Raw genomic sequence first — 25898 nt, forward strand, 5'->3', positions numbered from 1 at the left:
CTATTCAGTATAGCATATGGCAGTCTGTGGGCATTCCTCCAACTCTATTTCACTTCAAGGGAGCTCTCGGAGGGATGCTTCATACCACATTTCTGGAAAATCATGGACTTGGAAAGCCTCTAAGGAATTGTGAAGTTGTGTCAGTTCACAGAAGATTGAGGAGAGCTGCAATCCAATGATGGTTGCCACTCTTTGGGATTTCTAGGGCCACTGTATGACAGATGCTCCTTTGTTGAAAAATCAAAAATCAAAATATAAACTAGGTTTAAAAGTATCAAGTCTTTAATTTACATAGATATAAGAACATTTTTCTCTTATAACAATTCTAAAATAAAGACACAATTATACAAAAGTGGTTTATTTGTATTAATGAAAGTCATAGACAAACAGAAGAGATTCACAGGTGAAATCAGAGCCTCAAACGTGTTATGACTGGTAAAAATGGACCAATTTGTAATTTCCGTATTCTAATCTGAATATCTGAGATTTTCATGAACAAAATGGTTTCAAAAAAATGCAAAACACTTAAGTAATTTAAGATAGCTACACTGATCACCTGACCAAGTTTCATGAAACCATCAATAAACAAGATCCAGCCTGTTCTGAAATTAACATGTCATCAAAATGTTGTTTGATTTGCACTTTTCTGGAAGTTTCACATATGAAGTTGAAAAACGCATCCCAAATTTTTCAGCTTGAAAAACAATTACATTAGGCATGGAAATACACATGAACTTAAAGACCACAGCTTTTGGGCAGATTAGAGAAAGGACAAATGGGTTTGTAACAGTAGAACTGGAAGGTTCTGTCTCTCCCTTTTTTCTAAGTTTCTCAAATAAAACAATATCTGGTAGTAAAGCATTCACTGAGAACAAAAAGATATGTACAAATTTTGATATTGTGGAGGATACAAGTTATCATTAAACAGCCGAAGCCTTAAGTTAAGTGTAAACCTTAAGGACTCGAAGGACATTTAAACTGTATACTGGATCTTTCTTTTTGTGGTATACCCTCATACCATTTTTAAACAACTTTATTCCTGTTTGTAAGTGCATTTGATAACCTATTTTGTCTGGTATTAGTAAACAAAAAAATTCCTCTTTTAGTAAAATCTTGTAATTGTCTCCTTAATTTTAAACTAGCAAGTTATAGTTTAATGGAAGTGTGCCTTAAATGCATTCTAAAAGAATTTTAAAAATCTTTGTTCCAAACAAAGGAATTAAAAAGTGGGAAGCTCCTCATGCTGTTAAAAGTATTTCTAAATTCCTTGCACTCATTAGGACAATTCACAGGAATTACCAACATCAAGCAAAAACAATATTTATACTACAGGAGTGGAAAATTCCAATTGGTTGGTAACTAGATTCTGATTGGTAGTGTTATTGCCATTGAAAATGTAACATTTGGATGATGACTGAGTTATTGCTTCAAACAAAAAATGAACCAGAGAATTGCTATCACCTACTTTGTTCAGTTAAAACAGGCTCAGTGTACTTTCTAGCTGCAAAGAAGAGATCTTATGCATTAATATATTGCTTCCAATAGGCACAAATAACCACACTGAGCCCAGTTGACAATTCTAAATTGTTTATCAGCATAATTCTCTCACCCTCAGGTCTATTTAGCACATGCCCAGTTGTGGAATCACATCTAATGTTAGATCCTGTGTTTTTCATTTAGCAAGCATGGGCTAGTTTGTATGGCTTTGCTTATTGAGAACAACCAAATTAATATGCTCTTCCAATCCAATCCTCCACTCATTGGGGCACAAGTTCAAATACATTAGATGTGATTGTGCAATCAGCATAAGTTAGGAACTCTTATCAGTTTGCTTTAATTACTCAAACATACTGTTTCCTTCAGCAGAAACCCACATTTCAGCTGGTAGAAGCAGATAACAGAAAGCAAAACCAATGCAAACATTTCTTAATACCTTACATTCTTCATCAGATATTAGGAAACTTTATTCTTCTGTAAATGTAGCTTCATTGTCCTGTTTCATTTATTGGTACAAGCTTATAATTAAAGTTTTGTAAGAATTGTAATCTATATAAAGGATATTGCACTTTATTGACATTTATAAATGTTAGCTACTATTAATGAAATTATTTCACACTGTTAGCAACATATGCCTTTTCATTTCTAAAACTTATGATTTAAAAGTTTAAAATTAATTAATTTAGATATGTATTGTTGAACCATTTATAATCAAATTACTGAAAGCAGCGAATACACACGAAGCACAGAAAAACTTTTAAGGATAGCTCCAGAAAATAAAACATTCCATAGAAGATCTTAAAATCAATTTTTGAAAACCTAAAAAGTAATATAGAAAAACAGCCAACTTTGACTGAAATTATTGCTGTTCTCCATAAATTGGCCAATTGTTATTAACTGTTTGTAGAAAAATGTGTTTTGTATGAAATCAAAATGAAACCAATTTACAGGATAGAATCCCTGTACTTTTGTTTTCAGATTTTAAAAAATCAAAAGAACATAATCAAAATGCATTTGCCATCAAAATACGTTTCAAAATTAGAATTGCTAAGCCTCTACAAAAAAGTTACATTACTCCAAAATCATTATAGTTTTAATTCTCAATAATTCTGATATAAAAGACATAAAAACAATCATAACACCATGTAGAAATATAATGAATCAATGGTAAGCTAATCCTCCACCAGTATATCAAGGCATATTTGAAACAAACCATATAAGTTGAATGGAGAGGAAATCAAAAGTGTTTGATTCAGCTGAGATGCACATCTTCAATAATAATGACAAGTGAAAACTAAGTGAAGAGGCTAGTAACATCTTTCTACTACATTTGATCTCTCTTCTCAGATTCGCTGATAGCCTGCAAATCTTCGACGTCGATAATACAAGTACACGACGATTACGATGATGATCAACACAAAAAGAGACACTCCAAAGCAGATGGGCACAATAATTCTATAATCCAAGAAGCATTCCTCCACTATAAAAGAAAGGAAGGATAGGAGTAAACCTTATTTTTGTATAATTCACGTTATTCCATTTACAATTAAATATGACAGCAAGTGTAATCCATCACGATAGTATTTGAAAGAATGCCTTCAAACTGAATGTACTATAATCAAAAAAACTTCTGATATATCAACTGTCATTTGTCAAATTCATAAAATTTCTTAATGCCTTCAACAAAATCACTGATTTATAGTTTCAATTAAAAGGCTAACAGGTTTGCAGAATGTGATCCTTAAAAGCACTCTTCAAAATACCATAATCATGCATCATGATATTAAGATTAATGTTTAGAAACAGTAACAAGAACAATAAGAATCATGTACATGTGAAATTCAGCCCCTTAAGCCTGGTTAGCTATTCAATATAATCATAACTGATCCCATCTTACCCTCCCACTTAAATTTATTCAATGTCACTACATCCAAACTCTGGGATAGTGAATTCCAGTTTCATGACCCTTTAAGAGAAGTACTTTCTCCTTGTCTATTTTAAATCCGGTACCCCTTATCCTAAAATGATGACCTCCCATTCTAGATTGTTCTGCAAGAGAAAACATCCTCTCTATGTCCAAGAGCCATCTGTTTTTTTAAAAAATCGTTTTTTTATAAAAAAGGATTGGAACACTGCCTATTAAATTTTAATCGGTCATGTTTTCAACATATGCCTGGAAACCTTTGCTTTTATCTAACATTCCAACTCTTTAATTGATCAAGATTATTAAGATATTGTGCTCTAGGTTCACTCTTTTCCATCTCAACAGTAATCTTTAAGATGGATTTTAAGAGAACATTTACTTAATTTGGACATACCAAGAGGAAATATTTATTTTCCAACAATTTTCTTAACTATTTCATTCATAGATTGTCCTTAATCATCTCACTGTGGGCAACCAGAACCATTTTGTTTAAAAAATAAGAACTTCATTGTCACAATAAATCAATAGGAATGGTATAGACTGAATTGTTAAAAAAATGCAATGTAGTGACCTGAGAGATAAGAGGATTTATAGTCAAGTCCATGAGAATATTTTTGTTCATAATGGTATATGGTAATATAATTGTTTCAATACTCATAAACCCAATCAATTCAAGTTGATAATACATTTATGCCACACGTGCCACATAATGACCATCTCCAACAAATGAAAATCTAGCCACCTCCCTTGAGATTTAACAGCATTGCCAATCACAAACACTTCTCCTAACATCTTAGGAGTCACCACTACCCAGAAACTCAATTAGACTAACCAAATAAATTCCACATCTATGACAGCAAATCAGAAACTAGGAATTGTGGGGCAAGTAACTCACCTCTTGACTTCTCAAACTTATGTAATGGAATACTCCCACTTGCTCAGGTGAGTTTTTACAATATTCAAGAAGTTCAATGCAATCCAAGACAAAGTAGCCTACTTGACTGCACACCATTCACCAGTGCTGAGGCAACAGTGTACTATCTACAAGACACACTACAGCAACTTGCCAATCTTCAACAGCACTTTCCAATCTCTTGACTTCTACCACCCAGAACAAGAGTGCAGACAGATGGTTCACAACCACTTGCATGTTCCCTCAAAGCTGTAGACATGTTCATTCAGACTGTCCTTTTACTGATAATAGAACCTGTTACCTAACTGTATTTTTGGTACATATACACAAAACATGCACTACAGCAAGTCAAGGAAGAAAAACCAAAACAATTAGGAATAACCAAAAAAGATTAGCTTTGCCAATGCATTAAAAAAAATTCCACCAGGATAACCAACTTATTTTTAAAGCATTTGTGCATAACAATGAAATGCTCATTGTTGTACAAACACAATTGTCAAAAAGTGTGGTGCTGGAAAAGCACAGCTGGTTAAGTAGTATCCGAGGAGGAGAGTTGACATTTCAAGCATTAGCTCTTCATCAGGAATGCCAAACACAACTGGTTCATTAACATCTTTTAGGAGGATGACACTTACTTTCCTGCATCATCTTACTTTTATGTAACTTCAGTCCCACATTACAGTAGTGACCTTTGAAGAGCCCGAATAATTATTTTGCACTGCGACTTATTTCAAGTTCAGGGATACTAGAGATAAGCACTAAATGCTGGCATTGCTCGTCATCCAGAGAATGAATGAAAATAACTGAACGGACATCACTGATTTTGCAATTAAAGGTGTAGCTAAAAGGATGGCAGAGAAAAAAAAAGAGTTCTGTCATATGTTGGGAAATTCCCCCTATTTTGGATTACAACTATACCACTTATTATTCAACAAGAATTAATCATGGAACAAAAATGAAGGGGAATCTTAATTGGCAAAACTTATTCCCAGCGCAGTTAAAATTGCACCATATTTTAATCCTTGAATTTACCTGGCAAAGTACAAGAAAATCAGGAACATATTAGAATTTGATCAAGTTAAGGATTATAAAACTGTTTTAGTGGTGTCCTAATCCATAATCAAAGTGTTCTTCATGTAATAAAGCACTGCACAATAAAAAGTTCAACAACTTTTAAATTTAAGAAAAATATTGTTCTGCCTCAGGAATTTTTTTTAAAAAATCAAACATTCACAGGACATGGATATCACTGGCCAGGCCAGCATTTATTGCCTATCCCTAATTGCTCAGAAGGCATTTCAGTGCTAACCGCATTGCAGTGGTCCAAAAGTTGGTGTGAAGATTTGTAGCTCGGGTACTCGTTGTTGTGGTTCTGTTTGCCGAGCTGGGAACCTGTGTTGCAGACGTTTTGTCCCCTGTCTAGGTGACATCCTCAGTGCTAGGGAGCCTCCTGTGAAGTGCTTCTGTGTTGTTTCCTCTGGTATTTATGGTGGTTTGTCTCTGCCACTTCTAGTTGTCAGTTCCAGCTGTCCGCTGCAGTGGCTGGTATATTAGGTTCAGGTCAATGTGTTTATTGATAGAATCTGTGGATAAGTACCATGCCTCTAGGAATTCCCTGGCTGTTCTGTATTTGGCTTGTCCTATAATAATAGTGTTGTCCCAGTTGAACTCATGTTGCTTGTCATCTGCGTGTGTGGCTACTAAGGATAGCTGATCGTGTCATTTTGTGGCTAGTTGGTGTTCATGGATACGAATTGTTAGCAGTCTTCCTGTTTGTCCTATGTAGTGTTTTGTGCAGTCCTTGCATGGGATTTACACTACATTGGTTTTGCTCATGCTGGGTATTGGGTCCTTTGTCCTGGTGAATTGTTGTCGGAGAGTGACTATTGGTGTGTGTACTGTTATGAGTTCTAGTGGTCGTAGTAGTCTGGCTGTTAGTTCAGAAATGTTCTTGATGGATGGTAATGTGGCTAGTCCTTTGGGTTGTGGCATGAGCTCATTCCGTTGTGTTTTCCTTAGGCATATGTTGATGAAATTGCAAGGGTATCAGTTTTTGGCGAAGACATTGTAGAGGTGTTCTTCTTCCTCTTTGCAGTGGGTCTGGAGTCACATGTCAGCCCGTCCAAGTAAGGACAGCAAATATTTTCCTAGAGAACATTGTGAATCAGATGGATTTTTCCCCTGACACTTGATAATGGTTTCAGTTATCATTAAGGATGTCAAATTTGTAAGTTAATGAATTTAAATTCCATCATCTATCATAGCAAGATTCAAACCAGAGTCCTCTGAACATTCAGGGTGTCTGGATTAAGCATTAGGCTAGATTACCACAAAGCCATCTCCCATCTTGTCTTGAATTTAATGATACCATACAAAAGCTGAATAGCCACAGGTATAAACCCTAACAGTGAATGCTAAAATAAGCCTGCATCTAACTGGGTGAGGAAGAAAATAATGTGCCTAATAGCAACCTTTCCCTGAAGCATACGATTGCCACAATGTACAGAATTGCATTCAGCTGTGAAGCTTCTGTTTTTAAACCTGATATTTTTGCTTTAACTGTTTGTTTCAAACATAACTGCAGATGCTGCTGTGAATGAGAAACAAAAACAGAAAAGTTGCTGGAAGAGCTCAGGTGGCCTGGCAGTATGCGTGAAGAGAAATCAAAACTGAGGAAGGGTCACTAGACCAGAAAGATTATCTTTGATTTCTCTTCACAGATGCTGCCAGACCTCCTGAGCTTTTCCAGCAACTTCTTTTCTTATCACAAAGAAAAGCAATTAATACATGTGTGCATGACCTAGGAGAGGTTAAAACTGGCAACATGTCTTGGTTAATCATCACCTAGCAAAACAAGGGATATAAGATGCAGGTTTAAACAAAGCTAACATCACTGAATACTTCCCAGTTTTAGTCAATAGATTGACTGAATACCATCTCAAACTCGAGATTCTTTGTGACCCTGTATTTTCTATACTAATTAGAAGTGTAGCCTCAACAAAATTCCAAGTTAATATTGAGTTAAATGCTAAAAAAAAGGTGCAATTTTCAAGTGAATGTTGAAAAGTCTAATATTTCTGCACATTGCCAGGGTGGGATGGTTCTTTGAGAATGCTGGCAGCCTTTTCTTGACAGCAGGCCTGTTAAATGGATTTTATAAATAGGAGGTTGGCCTTTGTGACTGTCTGGGCAGAGTTCACGACTCTGGTACAGTTGCCATACCAGGTCAGTGATACATCCAGACAGAATGCTCTTAATGGTGCATTTATAAAAGTATTTGCCATCATGCCAAATTTCCTCAGCTGCCTGAGGAAGAGGATACATTGTTGGGCCTTTGTAACCAGTGTGTCCATGAATCCAAGAAAGCTTATTATGGATAAGCTCTCCCAGGCACTTGACACTCTGTACTTGTTCCACCTCTTAATTTGTGGGGGGGTACATGAGTAACATCCTGCCAAAGAAAAGGGTACAGATGTCTGACCACACAAACCAGCCAGTTTTGTAACATTTCTACCCTACCTGTTAGGATACTGAATGGACTCTCACACTTAACATTTGCCTGTACCTGTATTTTTGTTTTTGCTGCTGTTTACCATTTTAGGTATCAATGCTACTAAACTTTGATCTGCCTGAATTGCTTGTAAGACAAAAGCTTTTCATTGTGCCTCAGTACACTTGACAATAAATTTCAATCCATTGAAACAATTAGGAAACAGGTACATCAAATCACTTTTTGAAACTGATCTGTGCTAGTTTTAAAACAAAATGACTTACTGGGGTTTGGTTATGACAATAAGGATGTAACCAGAAGACATAGGAGTGGAGTGGAAGTAAGGCCATTCGGCCCATCGCGTCCACTCCACCATTCAAATCATGGCTGATGGGTATTTCAACTTCACTTACCCGCATTCTCCCCATAGCCCTTAATTCCTTGTGACATCAAGAATTTATCAATCTCTGCCTTGAAGACATTGAACGTCCCGGCCTCCACTGCACTCTGCAGCAATGAATTCCACAGGCCCACCACTCTCTGGCTGAAGAAAACGTCTCCACATTTCTGTTCCGAATTTACCCCCTCTAATTCTAAAGGCTGTGTCCATGGGTCCTAGTCTCCTTGCTTAATGGAAGGTATTTCCTAGCGTCCAGCCTTTCCAAGCCATGTATTATCTTGTAGGTTTCTATTAGATCTCCCCTTAAATCTTCTAAGCTCCAATGAGTACAATCCCAGGATCCTCAGCCGTTCCTCATGTTAGACCTACCATTCCAGGGATGATCCATGAGAATCTCCACTGGACACGCTCTAGTGCCAGTATGTCCTTCCGGAGGTGTGGGGACCAAAACTAGACAGTACTCCAAAGGGGCCTAACCAGAGCTTTATAAAGTCTCAGTAGCACAACGGTGCTTTTATATTCCAACCCTCTTAAGATAAATGACAACATTGCATTCACTTTCTTAATCACGGGCTCAACCTACATGTTTACCTTTAGAGAATCCTCAACTAGCACTCCCAGATCCCTTTGTACTTTGGCTTTACGAATTTTCCTCACCGTTTAGAAAGTATTGCTTGTATTCTTTTTTCCAAAGTGCAAGACCTCGCATTTGCTCACATTGGAATTTAATCAGCCATTACCTGGACCACTCTTCCAAACTGTCTAGATCCTGCTACAGCCTCCCCACTTCCTCAGTACTACCTGCCTGTCCACCTAACTTCATATCATTGGCAAAGTTTAACAAACCAATCCTCAAAATCTCTACACAAGTGATAGAATGCTTTATTTTAAAAAATGCACTGGTGTTTATTGACAAGCATGCACACTGTACACAAAAGTTAATTATTTTTGTTAACAACTTTGGAAAGGAGATTTACAGTTTCTTCCTTAACAGCATTAAAATGTTTTATTTACACATACTGGTGAAACAAATTTTCTTCAAGTTGCTCTACATAGAAAGTAGTAGAATTATGTCCATTTCAACAAATCTAAACAATCTTGCTGAATTTATTCAGCCCTTAATAGCTTCATATTCTTGAAATTTCTGTCTTCTATCAATTGTATACATAATGATCACAGTTAGAATCAATCCTGTCAAAGCGATTCCCACTAACGCTGGAATTAGTTTGCTCTCAGCATCCATTTCACATTTTGCCACTATAATGAGAGTCAGATCAGCCATTAAAACTTCAGGTATAAAATGATTAAAGAAAATGTCAGTCAGTCATTCACAATCTAGAGAACGTGTTACTGAAAAAAGTGAAATAAGACTCACTTCTAAAAAAAACTCATGGAACACTCCTGTGACAATAAAACACTATGGGCATTTTCTTCCTTTGAGCTACCTTTCAACTTGAGGTTTCAAATCAAAGCACAATGCATGTTTATGCCTGATCAGAATGCAGACCCAAAGATGGAGGATAGTGAATTGAAGAAAAAAAAATGCAACTTTAGAGTTTCTAGTTTAATCAATTTTCTAGCAACAGTTGTTTTGCTTCTCTAGCCAATTGAAATTCAGACAAAAGATTAGATTACTTACAGTATGGAAACAGGCCCTTCGGCCCAACAAGTCCACACCGACCCATTCCCCTACATTTACTCCTTCACCTAACATTATGGGCAATTTAGTATGGCCAAATCATCTAACCTGCACTTTTCTTTGGACTGTGGGAGGAAACCAGAGCATCTGGAGAAAGCCCACACAGACACAGGGAGAACGTGCAAATTCCACACAGACAGACAGTTGCCGGAGGCAGGAATTGAACCCAGATCTCTGGCGCTGTGAGGCAGCAGTGCTAACCACTGCCACCGTTTGAACATTATAACCCTCTGAAATGACAAACTTCCTAAAGAAACAGATTGGGCATATGGTGCATCAGTTATCAACCAATCATGAAAGCGTACAGAATCCTGTGATGTCATCATGAGATCTTTATGGTCAAAGTAAGCAAATATCTAGTAGCTTCAAACTTTTCAGACCAATGAGAGAATGAACATTGCTGAAATTAAACCAAGAGATATCAGATTAGCAAATTCAATGTCAGGTTTAGAAAGGAAAGTGGAGGGGGAAGATTTGGATTTATTTACTGGAGTTTTGTTTTAAAAAAAAAGTTGAAAGAATGAATGAATCTTCATATTTAGCTTTACCCCTCCAAATGCCTGCACTCTTATGGACCAGGCCAGATCCCTTCAAAACATCAGTAGCCCAGACCCTAACTTCATCAATTGTTTTATGCAGGTGTAACAAATATTCCAAGAGTGATGCAGCTGGTCAAACAAAAAAGTAACAAGAAAAAAAATACTGAATAACTTAACATATCCAAAGACCCAGATTATACCAACTTCATGATGCTGTTATTAATACTTGCAACAATCCCCACAAACCCCCCTTGGCACAAGGCAAAAAAAAACCAAACACAGGATCTTAAATCAGAGACATTAGGAGTATCAGCATGGACCTGCTTCTTTGGGTCCAACAGCTTCAAGACAGAGCGTGCTAGAGAGGAGAACTGGCCACTTCCCTTTCATTGCACAAGTTTCATTTTTAAAAAAACTTGAAAGCTTTTTGCTTGAGGCAGTGTCTGGTAGCTATAAGCAAACGGACCCTAAAGCCCTTCAATTTAGATTCCAGAAAGCCTATTATGATCTGCCTGAAAAAAAAGCCAAAGGATGTGTCACCACAAGTCTCATCTACATTTCAGATTTTTTTTTGTGACTTCTCACTGGTAATTGTGGATCTAGCTATCTGGGCCCTGAACATCTTCTCTATAATACTTTCTTCCTTTAAATCATTCTTAAAGCCCAAGTTAGCTTTTGATTATTTGCCCAAAAAAATTCTTAAGTATGGCCAATAGTCAGTTCCTAACTATCCACACAAATACCCACCAACCTAGTATGTTTAAGTTTCAGACGGTTAATTAGTTATATTGGGAACCCTCAGGGAAATTAAATCCTCAATTCTGATTTAGAGTACTGCCTGACTTCTTAGTAGTTAGCCAGGAGGAGGGGAAAAAAAAAGGAAAGGGAGACAATTCAAACCTGCTAACTCCTGAACAACTAAAAAACCCTATTCCTCTGCCTGCATGTCTCTTTCCCCAAAATTCTACTAATCCTACTAGTTAGGACTTAAGTGTGAGGCAGTTCCTATTTAAAATTTCTTTGGTCAACTAAGGACACCAACAGAATGTATAATAACTTTTGAATAGCTATTTATTGCACTAAATTGTATCATTTAAATTGGATTTGAATTGATTAGTCATAATAATGCTCTAGTCATGAATAAATATTAAATTTTGAAGAAAACCATGAACAGAATTGGATTGGTCATCTTGGACCAATCCAAAGATAACTGGCATGTAAGAAACCCAATACTACATTTCCTTTTCTTTTAGGATACCTGCTAGACGGAAGTCAGCCATTGACCAAAACTGGCTTACAGGAGATGAAAGTGAAGTTTCAACATTTTTCAAGCACTGTTCCCAGCTTTGTGAAAATAGAAAAGAACCTACCTTTACCAAATTTTCCACCAGTAATGTCAAATGCTTGGAGTTGAGTATTAACAAGAAGAATCCATAATGAATTGGCTGAAATATCCACAACCTGCTTGCTTTTGCACTTGTAAGAATTCCCAAGTGTAGTCTTGAACAACTTTATATTCTTCACAGTACCCAAATAGTTTTTCTCTGTAAGAAAACAAAAACCATATCCAGAAACAGAACATTGACAGCAATTATGCACATGCTGCCAGGAACTATCAGGGTTGAAATCCAGGTCCTTTGCTCTCTACAATATTTTAATCAAAATATTTAACTGTCAACATGAGACTTCTCTCCCTGGAGCAGTGGCTGTTTTCATTAAAACGGTATTTTTCCAACATTTTAAAAATTAAAAAAAAAACAAAGAAAAGCACACATTAGGAGGGAATGATTGATGGCCTCTGATTTTATTTCCTCCCCTTAGGGAAAATCACATTAGGGCTCTTGTATCTGCTGGGTCTTTTAATCTGATCAGATTTTAACTTCAATCCTACCTTTCCCTTATTTTTTAAAATAAAAGGCTGCAAGGAAAAGTCAAGGAACTGTTGACTGGTGAGCCTGATTTCAGGGGTGGGTAAGTTATTGGAGGAGATTCTGAGGGATAGGATTTTCATGCATTTGGAAAGGAAAGAACTAATTAGGGATAGTCAACATGGCTTTGTACGTGGAAAATCACATCTCACTAACTAGAGTGATTTTAGGGGGAAGGTGACAAACAAGATTGAAGGTGGCAGAGCAGTGAACATTGGATTTCGAAGCATTTGACAAGGTTCCACATGGTAGACTTGTGTAACAGCAAAGATCTCACCATACTGAAGTGATCGGAATGTGAATTAGGACATATGGTCAGTAAGTTTGCAGATCACACCAAAATAGGTGTAGTGGACAGTGAAGATTATCCATGTACAAATGATAAAATTGATCAGATTATTCAATTAACAGATGTAGTTTACTTTATCAAAAATTCAACACCTCATTTACCCAAGGCAAACTGGAGCAGGACTTTTATAGTTAAGAGTAGGACCTGAAGAGTGTTGCCAAACCAAAAACAACTAGGTGTGCAGGTGCATAGTTCCTTCAAAGGCATAGGTAGGCAGGGTGGTGGTGAAAGGTGGTGTTTGTACACTTGCCTTTATTGGTCAGTGCAACGAGTATAGAGTTGGGATGTCATGTTGCACCTGTACAAGACATTAGTGAGGCCACTTTTAGAATATGTGTATAATTGCGGTTTCCCCATCTATAGGGAGGGTGTCAAACTGGAGGTTATAGAAGTGATTTAAAACAGTGCTGCTGGGTTTCAATTACAGGAAGAGGCTGAGGTTATTTTTCTCTGCCTCCCTCCACCTACTCCACACTCTTCAGAGCAAGGGAGACAGAGGTTGACAAAGCTCGTCCCTTTTTTTTTTTACAAAAAGAAAAAAGGTTGTTCTTTGGCTCAAGGATACTCTGTCCTTTATTTTCAGAAGGGTAATAAACCAGGCCAGGCTCAGTCTAGTTTAGTACAGAGCTGAAAAGGATTTGAGAAGTCTTGTTTATATGTAAACTGATGAAACTTCAGACCAAAATGGTCATGTTTTAGAAGTGACCTGTATAAAGGAGAGTGGTCAGCTCAGTCCTGAACTGGTGAGGAGTTTAACAGTGAGCTGTGTGGAAACTCTTTCTGCCCTTCAACCTGTAAGCAAGTGTTCCATTTATACTGGTTTTTAAAGGGAGTTTGGTTACTGGGACGGTTGTAGGTGTTCAGAACAGCATAATTAGGTCCAGTTTGGATAGGCAGAGTTCTGTAGGGTTTCTTTATTCTGTTCACTTACCAAAACAAATTGCAAAGTTATGGTCTGGGCTGCCTGCTTAAGAATGTTTTGAGTGGTCTGTCAGAGTCCATTACAGGATGACTTTAGAAGTTTATAGAATCATAAGGACCATAGATAAAAGGTGAATAACAAGTCTCTTTCCTCCCCCTCCCCCCCACAAAAAAAAAAAAGAGTACAGGAGTCCAAAACTAGAAGGCATAGGTTCAACAAGAGGAGATAAACAATTAAAAAAGGGACTCAAGAAACAACTTTTTCCATAGAGGGTGGTGAGTGTATGGAATGAGCCACCATAGAAATAGAGGCCGGTACAATTACAACAACATTTAAAGGCATCTAGATGGGTATATGGATTAGGAAAGGCTTAGGATGGTTATGGGCCAAGTGCTGGCAACTGGGAATAGGTCAGATTGGGAAATCTGGTCAGTACGGACAAGTTGACCAAAGGGTCTGTTCTGTGCTGTATGAACATTTAAGGCAACAGGGTCTTAAAAAAAAAACTCAATAGTATTATTGAATATTGACATTACACAAATCTCAAATCTACCTAGAAACAGAAGTTGTGCAAATATTGAACATTTCATACAAGTGAACATTTCACCCTGTTCCAGATAGTAGGATGGTGAGAAGTGTTGCTCACCAGGACATTTACACTTGGACCTATTGCAATATTAGAAGGAATTTAAAAAAGGTTGGATGGGATTTTAGATGATTTGTAATAGGGGGAAAAAAGCAGACAAAACCATTTTATACAAAAGAAGCGATGCCACAGTGAACAGAGTTCAATTCCCAGTTAGCATTACAGCAAATATTTGCCACACTAACTTAACATTGATAGAGATTTCAAGATTAAGTTTAGGGAAATGTATCCCAGAGAAGAAAATTGGTAATGTACCACATATGAAGTGATTCACTAAGTCACTGCAGTTGGATAAAAGTTCAATTAATACACACAAGCCCATTTGAAGCAAGTTACAATAATCCTAATTCAGATGTCAGATTTTATAGTCATTAAGTTATAAAGTTACCCAAGTTTTTCATGGTATTCAGAGCAACACTTATTTCACTGACATAGTAATGTTTTCCATCCTGCAAAGGAAAAAAGATATTATTAGGTAAGAATCACTAATTATCACATTTCAAAAAAATAAACTGTGCCCAAAGAGAAAAAAAAGTAATGTCAGAATCTAGTTTTGATAAAAGGCAGTTCTCTTAACAGGATCAAGTCACAGCTGATGTATTCATTAACCATATAGGCTAACTAAAGTTGATGAGTACATATAAATTACAGCACTTAGTCAGATGTACAGCATGGAATCAGAACCTTGAATCCAACTCATCCATGCTGACCAGCTATCCCAACCTAATCTAGTCCCATTTGCCACCATCCGGCCCATATCCCTCCAAACCCTTCCTATTCATACACCCACCCAGAGACCTTTAAATGCTGCAATTGTACTAGCCTCTACCACTTCCTCTGGCAGCACATTCAATACATGCACCACTCTCTGCGTGGTGTAGTTGCCCCTTTGGTCTCAATCTTTTCCCTCTCGTTCTGGACTCCCCCACCCCAGGGAAAATACTTTGTTTACCTTATCCATACCCCTCAAGGTTTTATGAACCACTATGATGTCACCCCTCAGCCTCCGACGCTCCAGGGAAAACCGCCCCAGCCTATTCAGCCTCTCCCGACAGTTCAAATCCTCCAGCATCCTTGTAAATCTTTTCCGATCCCTTTCAAGTTTTAGAACATCCTTCTGATAGGAAGGAGGCCAGAATTGCACACAATATTCCAACAGTGGCCTAACCAATGTCCTGTACAACCACAACATGACCTCTCAACTCTTGTACTCAATACTCTGACCAATAAATGAAAGCATACCAAATGCATCCTTCACTATCCTATTTATCTGCGACTCCACTTTCAGGGAGCTATGAACCTACACTCCAAGGAGGTCTTTTTTTTTTCTCCCAGCAACACTCCCTAGGACCTTACCATTACATCCTGCTAAGATTTGCTTTCCCAAAATACAGCACCTCACATTTATCTAAATTAAACTCCATCTACCATTCCTCAGCCCATTGGCCTATCTGATCAAGATCCTGTTGTAATCTAAGGTAACCTTCTTCGCTGTCCACTATACCTCAAATTTTGAAGTCATTTGCAAACTTAACTATATCTCCTATGTTAATATCCAAATCATTTATATGATGAAAAGTAGTGGACCCAGCACTGATCTTAGTGGCACTCCACTAAGCATGGCCTCCTCCACCACCACCGTCTTCTACCTTTGAGACAGTCCTGTATCCAAATGGCTAGTTCTTGTATTCCATGAGATCTCACCTTGCTAACCAGTTTTCCTGGAGAAACTAGTAAAAAGATCTTACTTAAGTCCATATAGATCACATCCACCACTGCCATTAATCCTCCGTTACTTTTTCAAAAAGTCTCAATCAAGTTTGAGACTCCTGATTTCCCATGCACAAAGCCATGTGGAGTATTCCTAAAAATCAGCCCTTGCCTTTCCAAATACATGTACATCCTGTCCTTCAGGATTCTCTCTAATAACTTGCCCACCCCGACATCAGGCTCACTGGTCTTGGGGCATATAATGGCTTAAGAGGAGCCTAAAAGAACAGATGTCAGAAAGTCCAGTTCATAGCAAAGCACTGGTCACGCAAGTTGTACTGTGTAGGTCTCAAGCTGGACAGCAGAGAAATAAGTGTATCAAAGGGTCACTGGATTCAAAACATTAACTGCTTTCTCTAAAGATTCTGTCCAACCTGCTGCCTTCCTCCAGAAATTCAGTTCTGGTTTCATATCTTCAGCATCTGAAGTTCTTGGTTTTAATTTTAATTTAGATTTATTGAAGTACTATATTTTCAAGCAGACATCAGGCTGCTGGATTATAAAATTGCAAAAGCAACTCAAATTGATTGCAATATATAAAAAGATTAAACTACAGTATCCAAAATTAAACAAGATTCTCAAAGTTATTTCATAAAAAAAGTGTCACATTTTAAATGTAGTCATTACAAATTAATTTGACAAATTATTAGACAACAATCTAGACCTCTGCAGCAAATATCTGTTGGACACTACAGGAAGGAGAGTTAATTGCACACCAGGTACACTAGCTCAGTTGGAGTGATAGAACTACATTAGTTACAGCTTACTGTGTTATCTCTTTCCTGATCTACAGTAAAGTTTGATAAAGGCACTTGAAAGTGCTTTTTTCATCTCAAGTACACAAAGTAATAGTCATCATTTGGATAATTGTTGATTAAAGGGACATCACAGTGACAGCAATTTGACAGGTTGATTTCCATCCCAAAACGGATAGGTTTGCATCAAAATGATTTAGCAGTCATACTTGCCGGTGCACAACAGTTCCAAGAAAAAAAGTGCACAGGGAACCACTTTAGATATGAAAAATTATGCTTTAATAAGCTGGATAGACTATTGGAATGCATCTATTTCCTGGTGTCCTGATCAACATTTATCCTGAACTATTACCACTAAAGCAAGTTACCATGTTCTTCATTTGTCAGAATACTTTAGGTCTTGCAACTTCATTGTTTATTGCAACAGTGGCCACTGTAAAAGCAACACTTCTAAAAGAGAGGTGTATGTTTCTGAAGTGCTTTGAGACTTCCTAGGACTAGAAAGGTGATAAAGAACTTACATCTCCCCACCACACTTAAGAGCAACTTTAATCATATGTCACAAGTCTGTTGCACACCAACATCTTTAATGGTCGTTTATACAATCTTAACTATTCCTATGGCTTTCCAAAATTTAAAGCGTCATTAAAGTTTTAGAAGTTCCCAGTGACACATTTAATTAAGCCATTGACCTGATCAAATTAGGAACTTTGATGTATTATTTCAAAAGCATTTTAAAGAGAAATTGTTACTTTTAGTAAAGTGTAAGGCAACACAAATGAAGATCAAATTTTGGAAGCATTCACTTTCCACCACCATTTTTCCTCCCCCCCCCCCCCACCTCCCAGCCACCCAAGTACAGTAAATTCACCATTGGCTTATAGATAGTCACAGTTTAACAGTGTAGATTACTGCAGTTACAATACACTAGTCACAATGTTATGGTCTGATATGTTAGTAGTGAACTCACGTTTACAAAGGTGAAGTTTACAAATCCTGAATTAAATTTTAGGATAATCCAGGAGGCAAGATTCCCACACTTTCCTGAAGCTACAGTCTTTGCTGGTGGAATATTGAAGTAGAAGTCCTGTGAAGAGTTCACAAAGCAGCATTTCAGAACTGTTCAATATGTTAAGTGGCAAAGTTTTGTTCTAAGGATTTGAATTGCATAAGCACCATTAAAAATGAAGTTTTAGGCAGCAAATGCAGTTTTTAAATTTGATAAAATGATTAGACATTGTTTAGATATGGATTAGATCATAGAAACTAAATGCAATTCTACTGGATGGATTTTAGATCAATTAAAAAGATGCGTAATCTTTCACTGGGTTTTTACAAGCACCTGTAGTTTTACAATCAGAAGTTGAAAGCTCAACTGGCTAACAAGAGTGTCCAGTGAGCATAGAGTCCAGCAAATCATACATACACATCCTACCATCATCCTCTGCACCAGAAACTGTCACCAGTTTAGGGTTCCAGAGTCACATCAGGTGATGTTTAGAATCAAACACCCTATGCAAACCATGTTACAAGACTCAAAGGCTCACATCACTACAACGAGACAATGCCATCAAATCACTCAACTATTCGTTGGTTCAGTGATTTTCCAACAAGTGACTCATGCAGTAACCAGCATATCACAGCAAAGATGTTAACCAATTGTCTGTTCTGACTTTTACATAGGACACCTTTAAATGTCAAAAAAAAAAAAGGTCCCAAGGGCTCCATAGGAAACTTACAAAATGAAAACCATCAAGCCATGTTACAAACCACAATCAGAAGGACTTGAACAAGTTCAATGCATGGCTACAGTCTTGGATGGATAGTTGAAAAATAAAGATCACTTGGTTTGTGTTGTGGTTAGTCATAACCCATACCCACACCAAAATCAACCAGATTACACAAGCAGGAGTAAATCTGGAAGGAAGCCAAGGCCTGAACAATCACCCTATCCCATTCAAAATACAACAATGTTCTAGATTTGCTAAAGTTGTTTAGTATTATTAAACAAAACATACAATAACTTCTGGCAACGACACACACATGGCATTAAACACCAGATTGGGAAACTGTCAGATGTCCTACTCCATCTGAAGCTTTGCGTTTTACATCTGAGTCTCTGCAGAGAAATGTGGATTGGTGAGGTTGGAGAGACGGATGCATTAAATACCTATTATCCACACCAGATAATGCTAGGATTTGTTCAAAAAGTCTCTTTGTGGCATAATCTTTTCCTTCAAATAGCCTCCTCGTTGGGTCCCCAAACTACAATATCATGATTTTACAGTGAATGGGGTGGTGGCAGGTCCCAATTATCCACGAGCCAGAACAAATTAAATCTCACTGTTCCCATTATTCTGAGCAACATGCTATCCACAAGTAACCACTCCAAAAGACTGGCAAACAGTAGAGAGGTCTGGCAATGTAGTGAAAATAAAAAGTTTTCAAAAACTTGTATAGTTGCAAACCTTCAGAGATATGGACATTTTGAATCTTATATAATCACCCATTCTGTTCCTTTAAAAACAGGAAATCACATTTGTCTAGACCAAAAAGTGAAAGTTAAAATAAAATTGAAGTGAAAACAGTCAGTACCGACTCTACAACCTGATTCAGAATGTGCACAAGTCCCAAGCTTCTTATAAGGGCATTGCACATTTGATTATAGGTTCAGTGCAAGACCCAAAGAACACATTTACTGACAGTACAAGGCCAAGTGTAATGAACTGCAAACTCTGGAGAGAGAAAAAAAAAAGTTCTTCATGCTTCCATCAGAAAGTAGAATATATTAAAAAACTTGCCTCAGAATGTTCTTTGACAAAAAGTTGTATTCCAAGTGTTGCCTTGATGCAAATAGCATTCTTGATTGAAACATTGTACTGTCCAGTCTCAGGCAGTGAAAAATTAGGTGTCAAAGTAGGGGGCACAGTTGTCAATACATGGGTAGTTGAGAGATTTGTTGCAGTCGTGTTGGTGACATGGACGGTCTGTGCAGTCGTGTTGGTGACACGGGTAGTCGTAGTAGGATGAGGGGTAGTTGTATTAGGTTTAACTATACTGGTCATTGTACTTGGCATATATGGTAATGCAGCATCTTCTTCCAAAGCAGCATAACTTGCACACAAACCTATAAAATAAAAAACAACTAAACTCTTATTGGCGACTTTAAACAAACAAAGTTATTGTATTTTAAGAATGTTTGTAACAGATTGCTGGGTAAAGTTAGTTCAGTAGCCCTTGTGTTAGGCACAAGGCTCAACAAGTCAAGGCAAGTGAAAGAAATCTGTCTCTGCTTCCTCACCTTACTGTCTGAGTCACTCTACTTTTTTTATATTGAACTTAAAAAGAGTTCAGACTTAGTTTATAATAAAACATTAAAGGTCCAATTGATTAAACTTGCTTTCATATGAAAACATACTTGAGCATTTCTACCCCATTCTTACTGAACTATATTAAGTTTAAAAGTGACTTGAGTGAAGTACATTAGATCCAATAGTTCAAAAGAAAAAACCTGATAATCAGTTGCTGAAACAAATATTTGACTATATTAGGACATTGGTAAGTGGATGCCAATGATTAAGAAAAAGAAGGTTGCTTGAATAGATTGAAAAGTTTCAATGCTTCTCTCCCCATTCGCTCCATAGAAAGTGATGTTTTTTTAAACTAAATCAGGTTTGCTCTTAATTTATGTAATGGTATGGAGACTTTGTAGTGCACATCCCAAAAGACAAAACAGTAAACTTGGACAAGGTGGTTTCAGTGACCTGTACAGCTTAACCATTTTCCTACTGTGAAAGTCTCCAGAAAACAACAAGGTTTTTAAACATACATGCTGTACCAGCAACCTGAAAATATCACTAGAACGGTCTTATTGAAGATTTCACTTCTGAAAATTAGCCATTGCACAGGATTATAAAATTAGATGATTTTGAAGAAAACTACTTACATGATGAAAAGCTTCAAATTAGAACGGGATATGAATAAAGCTAATAGACAAGGAATTAACTGACATATTTGAATTATATATGAACATAAAATGGTTAAATGTTTAGTACATAAATGTATCAGTGTTAAATAATCTTTGTTGGCAGCTATTGGGTTAACAAGTTATTACATTTTCACTTATTAAAATGAAATTCTATAGTCACACCAATTAATAAGTACTAGTTAAACAGAATTTTTATAAGCAATTAAATTCAAAATATAGTTTACTCAAACATAGTTCAGTCAGAAAAATAGGCAAAGGATACTAACGTATCTAATCTGGCGGATTAGAGATATCCTAGGACGTTATTTGATGAGCGGACGAACTCTCCATACCATCAAGAGGTACAGTATTCAGTCACCACCACCTTCTCAAAAGACAGGTAGGAACAGAATAACCCTGGCCCAGACAGCGACGCCCACGTCCCGTAAGTGAAAATTAAACAACTGGGACTAGCCGTTTCAGTGCGGACACAGTTAGCAGAACACAATTGTGAGCGCCATTCTTGAAATAATGTTTGCCCACAATTTCTCTAACAACCCGATAACTTGAAAGACAAATCTCTGAAAACAGGCTCTTTAAAAAAGGTTGTTGCAGAGACAGTGCTAAAACGAATTTAAAAGCAGAGCCTATAATAATTATCCAGGATACAATGAAATTGTAAACTCGAACTTGCTATCTACAATTCCCGGGTAGTTAGAAAAACAAAACTTCCTCTAAACTACTTAATTCAAATCGAACTGTCTAGCCCCACCGGTCGAGACATGGAGGTAAGCGTTTAATAATCAAACTAAAAAAAATTCTATACTCCAAACAGAACTTTTCCCTCGTTCACTATTACTGACTGACGCATTTGACAACACGGTTGAATCACCTAATAGATCAGGAATTCAGTATTAAAAGCTAATTATTTTAAGAAAGGAGAACTGTACATTTTTGTAAAATATGCTAATCAACTTACATAAAGGAACCAAGACACCGATTAGCACCAAACACTTCATGGTTAAGCATAAATGAGATCTTGTCGCTGGAAAGCCACTTTCGTAGCAATAAAGGCTTAAGTCACGGGACAAAGTTGAGACAGGTAGGAAGTGAGATCAAAAAATGGAAGACTCAATTTTCACGATGAGGTGCAGCTGTTTCAATATCGCCAACCAGGAGGAGTCCTTGTGACACGATAGTCGTGTCCCTACCTCTTCGTCAGGAGACCCGGGTTCAAGTTCCCCTAGTTGTGTAATAAAATCGTTAAATAAGGTGATTTGAAAATATCTCGAGAGGTATGTTAGAAGGGACCTTATGATAGTGTCCCTATCCTTGAGCTAAGAGGCTTAGGTTCAAACCCGGCTGACTCTAGAGGTGTATAATTACATCTCCTTAAGCAAGTTGATTAGAAGTTGTCCAGAGTAAGAGTCACAATTGAAAGCGAGGGAACTTTTTAATACATTTCTTTGAACTGTAAATTAAAGTGGCTTCTGCCCATTTTTATTTTGCTTTTCTTAACCTCCCCGCCCCACCCAACTAGGGTAAATGCAATCTTTGTATTATGTAATGTTGATGGGAAAGATAAATTTGAATAATAATAATTTTATTATTAAGTTGAAACCATTAGGTTGATTGAATCACAGACACGAATCTTGCAGTTCTGAAGCCTATGTACTAATGGCATGAAGGTTTACAACTGAGAGAAATGTACAGTAACAAGTTTGCAGAATGGATCCAAAACGCAAAAGTGCTCCTTATTTGCCATTTTTGAGATGAATGCAACTCCAACAACACTCAAGAAGTTTAACACTGTCCAGGTCAAAGCAGTCTGCTTAATTGGTGGGCCACCTGAAACCTTCAACATTCACTCCTTTCATCACTAAATTGCATTTGCAGTGTGTCCACCAAGTCTTTGTTTTCTGCAGAGGACAGGGGCACGGAACTCCTGCGGATACATAAATTCCGCTATAATGTAAACCCCCTACCTGCTGCAAAGGGCAGTGTGTTCCATTGAGAATCTGCAAATTAGCAGAACAAAATTGAGTCTGGAGCTGAGTACATGGATTAGTGGGTGTAAGTTCATGTGCAGCAAAGAGTGAGTCTATTGCAATTCAGTAGCAAATCATGGCTCCTTTGACAGCACCTTCCAGGCCCACAATCTCTACATTATACAAGGATAAAGGCAGCCCCACCAACTGCACATTCCCCATTCAAGCATTACACTGTTTCATTACTGTCACTGGGTCAAAATCTTGAATTCTGTCCCTTACAACATTGAGTGCTTACCTACTCCTCGCAGATTCATACAGCACAGAAACATTCTCTTCAGTCCAACTTGTCCATGCCAACCAGGTTTCCCAAACTCAATTAATCCCATTTGCCTGTATTTGGCTTATATCCCTCTAAACCTTTCCTTGTACCTGTATTCATTTACCTGTCCAAATGTCTTTTAAATGTTCTAAGTGTACCTTAATTTGCCACTTCCTTGGCAGTTCATTCCATATAGGCACAACCTATAAACAAATCAGAGCAGGACTTTATGGTAAGGTCCTGGGGAGTGTTGCTGAACAAAGAGACCTTGGAGTGCAGGTTCATAGCTCCTTGAAAGTGGAGTCGCAGGTAGATAGGATAGTGAAGAAGGCGTTTGGTGTGCTTTCCTTTATTGCTCAGACTATTGAGTACAGGAGTTGGGAGGTCATGTTGCAGCTGTCCAGGACATTGGTTCGACCACTTTTGGAATATTGCATGCAATTCTGGTCTCCTTCTATTGGAAGGATGTTGTGAAACTTGAAAGGATTCAGAAAAGATTTATAACAATGTTGCCAGGGTTGGAGGATTTGAGCTATAGGGAGAGGCTGAATAGGCTGGGGCCGTTTTCCCTGCAGTGTCAGAAGCTGAGGGGTGACATCATGGAGGTTCATAAGATCATGAGGGACATAGATAGGGTAAATAGACAAAGTCTTTTCCCTGGGTTGGGGGAGTCCATTACTAGAGGGCAAAGATTTAGGGTGAGAGGAGAATGATATAAAAGAGACCTAAAGGACAACTTTTTCATGCCAAGGGTGATGCATGTGTGGAATAAGCTGCCAGAGGAAGTGGTGGAGGCTGGTACAATTACATTTAAAAAGCATTTGGATGGGAAAATGAAGAGGTAGGATTTAGAGGGGTATGGGCCAACTGCTGGGAAATGGGACTAGGTTAGGCTAGGATATCTGGTCGGCATGGACTAGTTGGACCGAAGGGTCTGTTTCCTTGCTGTACTTCTCTATGACTCTATTCAGCCTCTCTTAATAACTCAAACCCTCTAGTCCCGTTAACATGCTTGTAAGTCTTTTCTACAGTTTCTAATTTAATAACATCCTTCCTATGGTAGGACAACCAGAACTGTATGCAGTACTACCAAAGTGGCCTCACCAATGTCCTGTACAACCACAACATGTTGTCCCAACTCCTATACTCAATGCACTGATTGATGAAGGCAAGCATGCTAAATGCCTTCTTTACCACCCTGTCTATCTGCAACTCCACTTTCAAGGAACTATGTGCAGGCAGCTCACTACCACTTCCTCAAGGGTAATTAAGCATGTGTAATAAATACTGGCCCAGCCAGTGATGAACACATTCCATAAATACATAAAATACAATATGGCAACCTCACTCAAGATGAAGTAGAAAAATGACGATATAAGAACTACTTTTCATTGAGCTGAAGCATGTTGTTAGAACAATGTACCAACTACGGAAGGAAAATTCTTATACTGGGTATCCAGAATGGTATTGGAAACACATTTATTTGTGGGTTATGTGAATTGGAATATGGACACAATTGGGCATTGCTGGGTTGAAAAGGATATATCACACGATTCCTCAGAATTGGTAAGTAAAAGGGTTTAAGGAAACTATGGCCTACTTGCTGTATAAGAAGAAAATAATTGATTTTGAAAAGCAGCATCCAGCAAAAAATCTACGGAGACATAAAAGCACAATGTTATTGCTTTAATTGTTGAACAAACAGATCTGGAAAGTCCTAATGGATCTATGTTGCTGTGGCCTAGCAGCAATCCTGGAAAAGATAGTGGGGTACTTTTTTAGTGCACACCTAGATGTGAGCAGTTGCTAGCAAAGTTTGCAAGGACAAGCAGTACTGCCCAACTTTCATTCAGCAAGAATTAGAATTTGGAGCAGTATGCAGCACACTCTATATCTTTATCAGTGAAATAATGTTGAAAAAATCCTGATAAATTCAAATATCAGGACTCCTAATTGGTTCTCAGCTGAATTTGAAAATCAGTCTAAAGATTTCCTATTATTTTATGACTGTCAGCAATTGGATCTCGATAGGAATTCAAAGGAACTGTGTGCTACCAACCTAATTTTGTTGTCTGAATTTGTCTTTGGACATACAGAGCTCACCCAACTTTTTGCCTAATTTTCCCCCGACATGTAATAGCTCTTCAGCATTGTGTATATCTTTGTCCTGTCTCTCTGTGCATGAATGCGTGTGTGTGTTTTGGTTAAGAGGGATATTGTATAAGTTCCTTAGTTGATAATCAGTATGCCACTTTTTTGAAGAATGTTTGCTGCAATTAAATATGTCATTTTTGAATTTATTGAAAAGCCTGCTGAAAGTCTCTTTTATGCCAGTTAACTGTAATAAAGAGCAGCAAATTGACCATTTATGGTTTGCAATGTGAACTGATGTCAACAGCATATGTTCTGTTGCTGTACCAGCAGAGATCACCAAGAAGGTCCCACTTTCTCAACCATGTCTGAGACATGGTGATCCTCAGGTTAAAACATCTCCAGTTGTGTCACTCTAATGAGAGGGAGGAGCCATATGGATCTCTGCAACTATGGTGCTTTCAATGTGACAGAGGCAACGATACCATTCACGTAGCTTACTTTTGCACTTTTATTAGGACATCAACAAGGAAAACATTTTAAATATGTTGGTAAATGTACATTGATGCTACTAAAGAAGAAAATGATCTTTATCTTTTATTAAGACACACAAAATCAAGAGAATACTGAGAAAATGATTTTAAAAATTAATGCAGCATGATCTTACTGCAAGCAAACGACTTTGCTGGTAAGCAATC

General features: G+C 37.6%; 1 protein-coding gene across 2 annotated transcripts; it reads right to left on the bottom strand.

Moving 5' to 3' along the window:
- Window positions 1–264: 264 nt before the first annotated feature.
- Window positions 265–22121, bottom strand: lamp3 (lysosomal associated membrane protein 3). Of its 2 annotated transcripts, none has more exons than XM_072572453.1 (6): window positions 21779–22121; window positions 19634–19959; window positions 17803–17919; window positions 14696–14756; window positions 11833–12006; window positions 265–2977 (listed from the first exon to the last, which is right to left on the bottom strand). In XM_072572453.1, exons 1-6 carry the CDS (start codon window positions 21816–21818, stop codon window positions 2841–2843), a joined length of 855 nt encoding a protein of 284 aa, XP_072428554.1. In that variant the 5' UTR covers window positions 21819–22121; the 3' UTR covers window positions 265–2840. The 2 variants fall into 2 exon arrangements, with proteins under 2 accessions (XP_072428554.1, XP_072428553.1); XM_072572452.1 differs by lacking the exon at window positions 265–2977 and adding an exon at window positions 9229–9481.
- Window positions 22122–25898: the final 3777 nt, after the last annotated feature.

Source organism: Chiloscyllium punctatum, chromosome 6, assembly GCF_047496795.1.
Source record: "Chiloscyllium punctatum isolate Juve2018m chromosome 6, sChiPun1.3, whole genome shotgun sequence".
Classification (NCBI taxonomy): domain Eukaryota; kingdom Metazoa; phylum Chordata; class Chondrichthyes; order Orectolobiformes; family Hemiscylliidae; genus Chiloscyllium; species Chiloscyllium punctatum.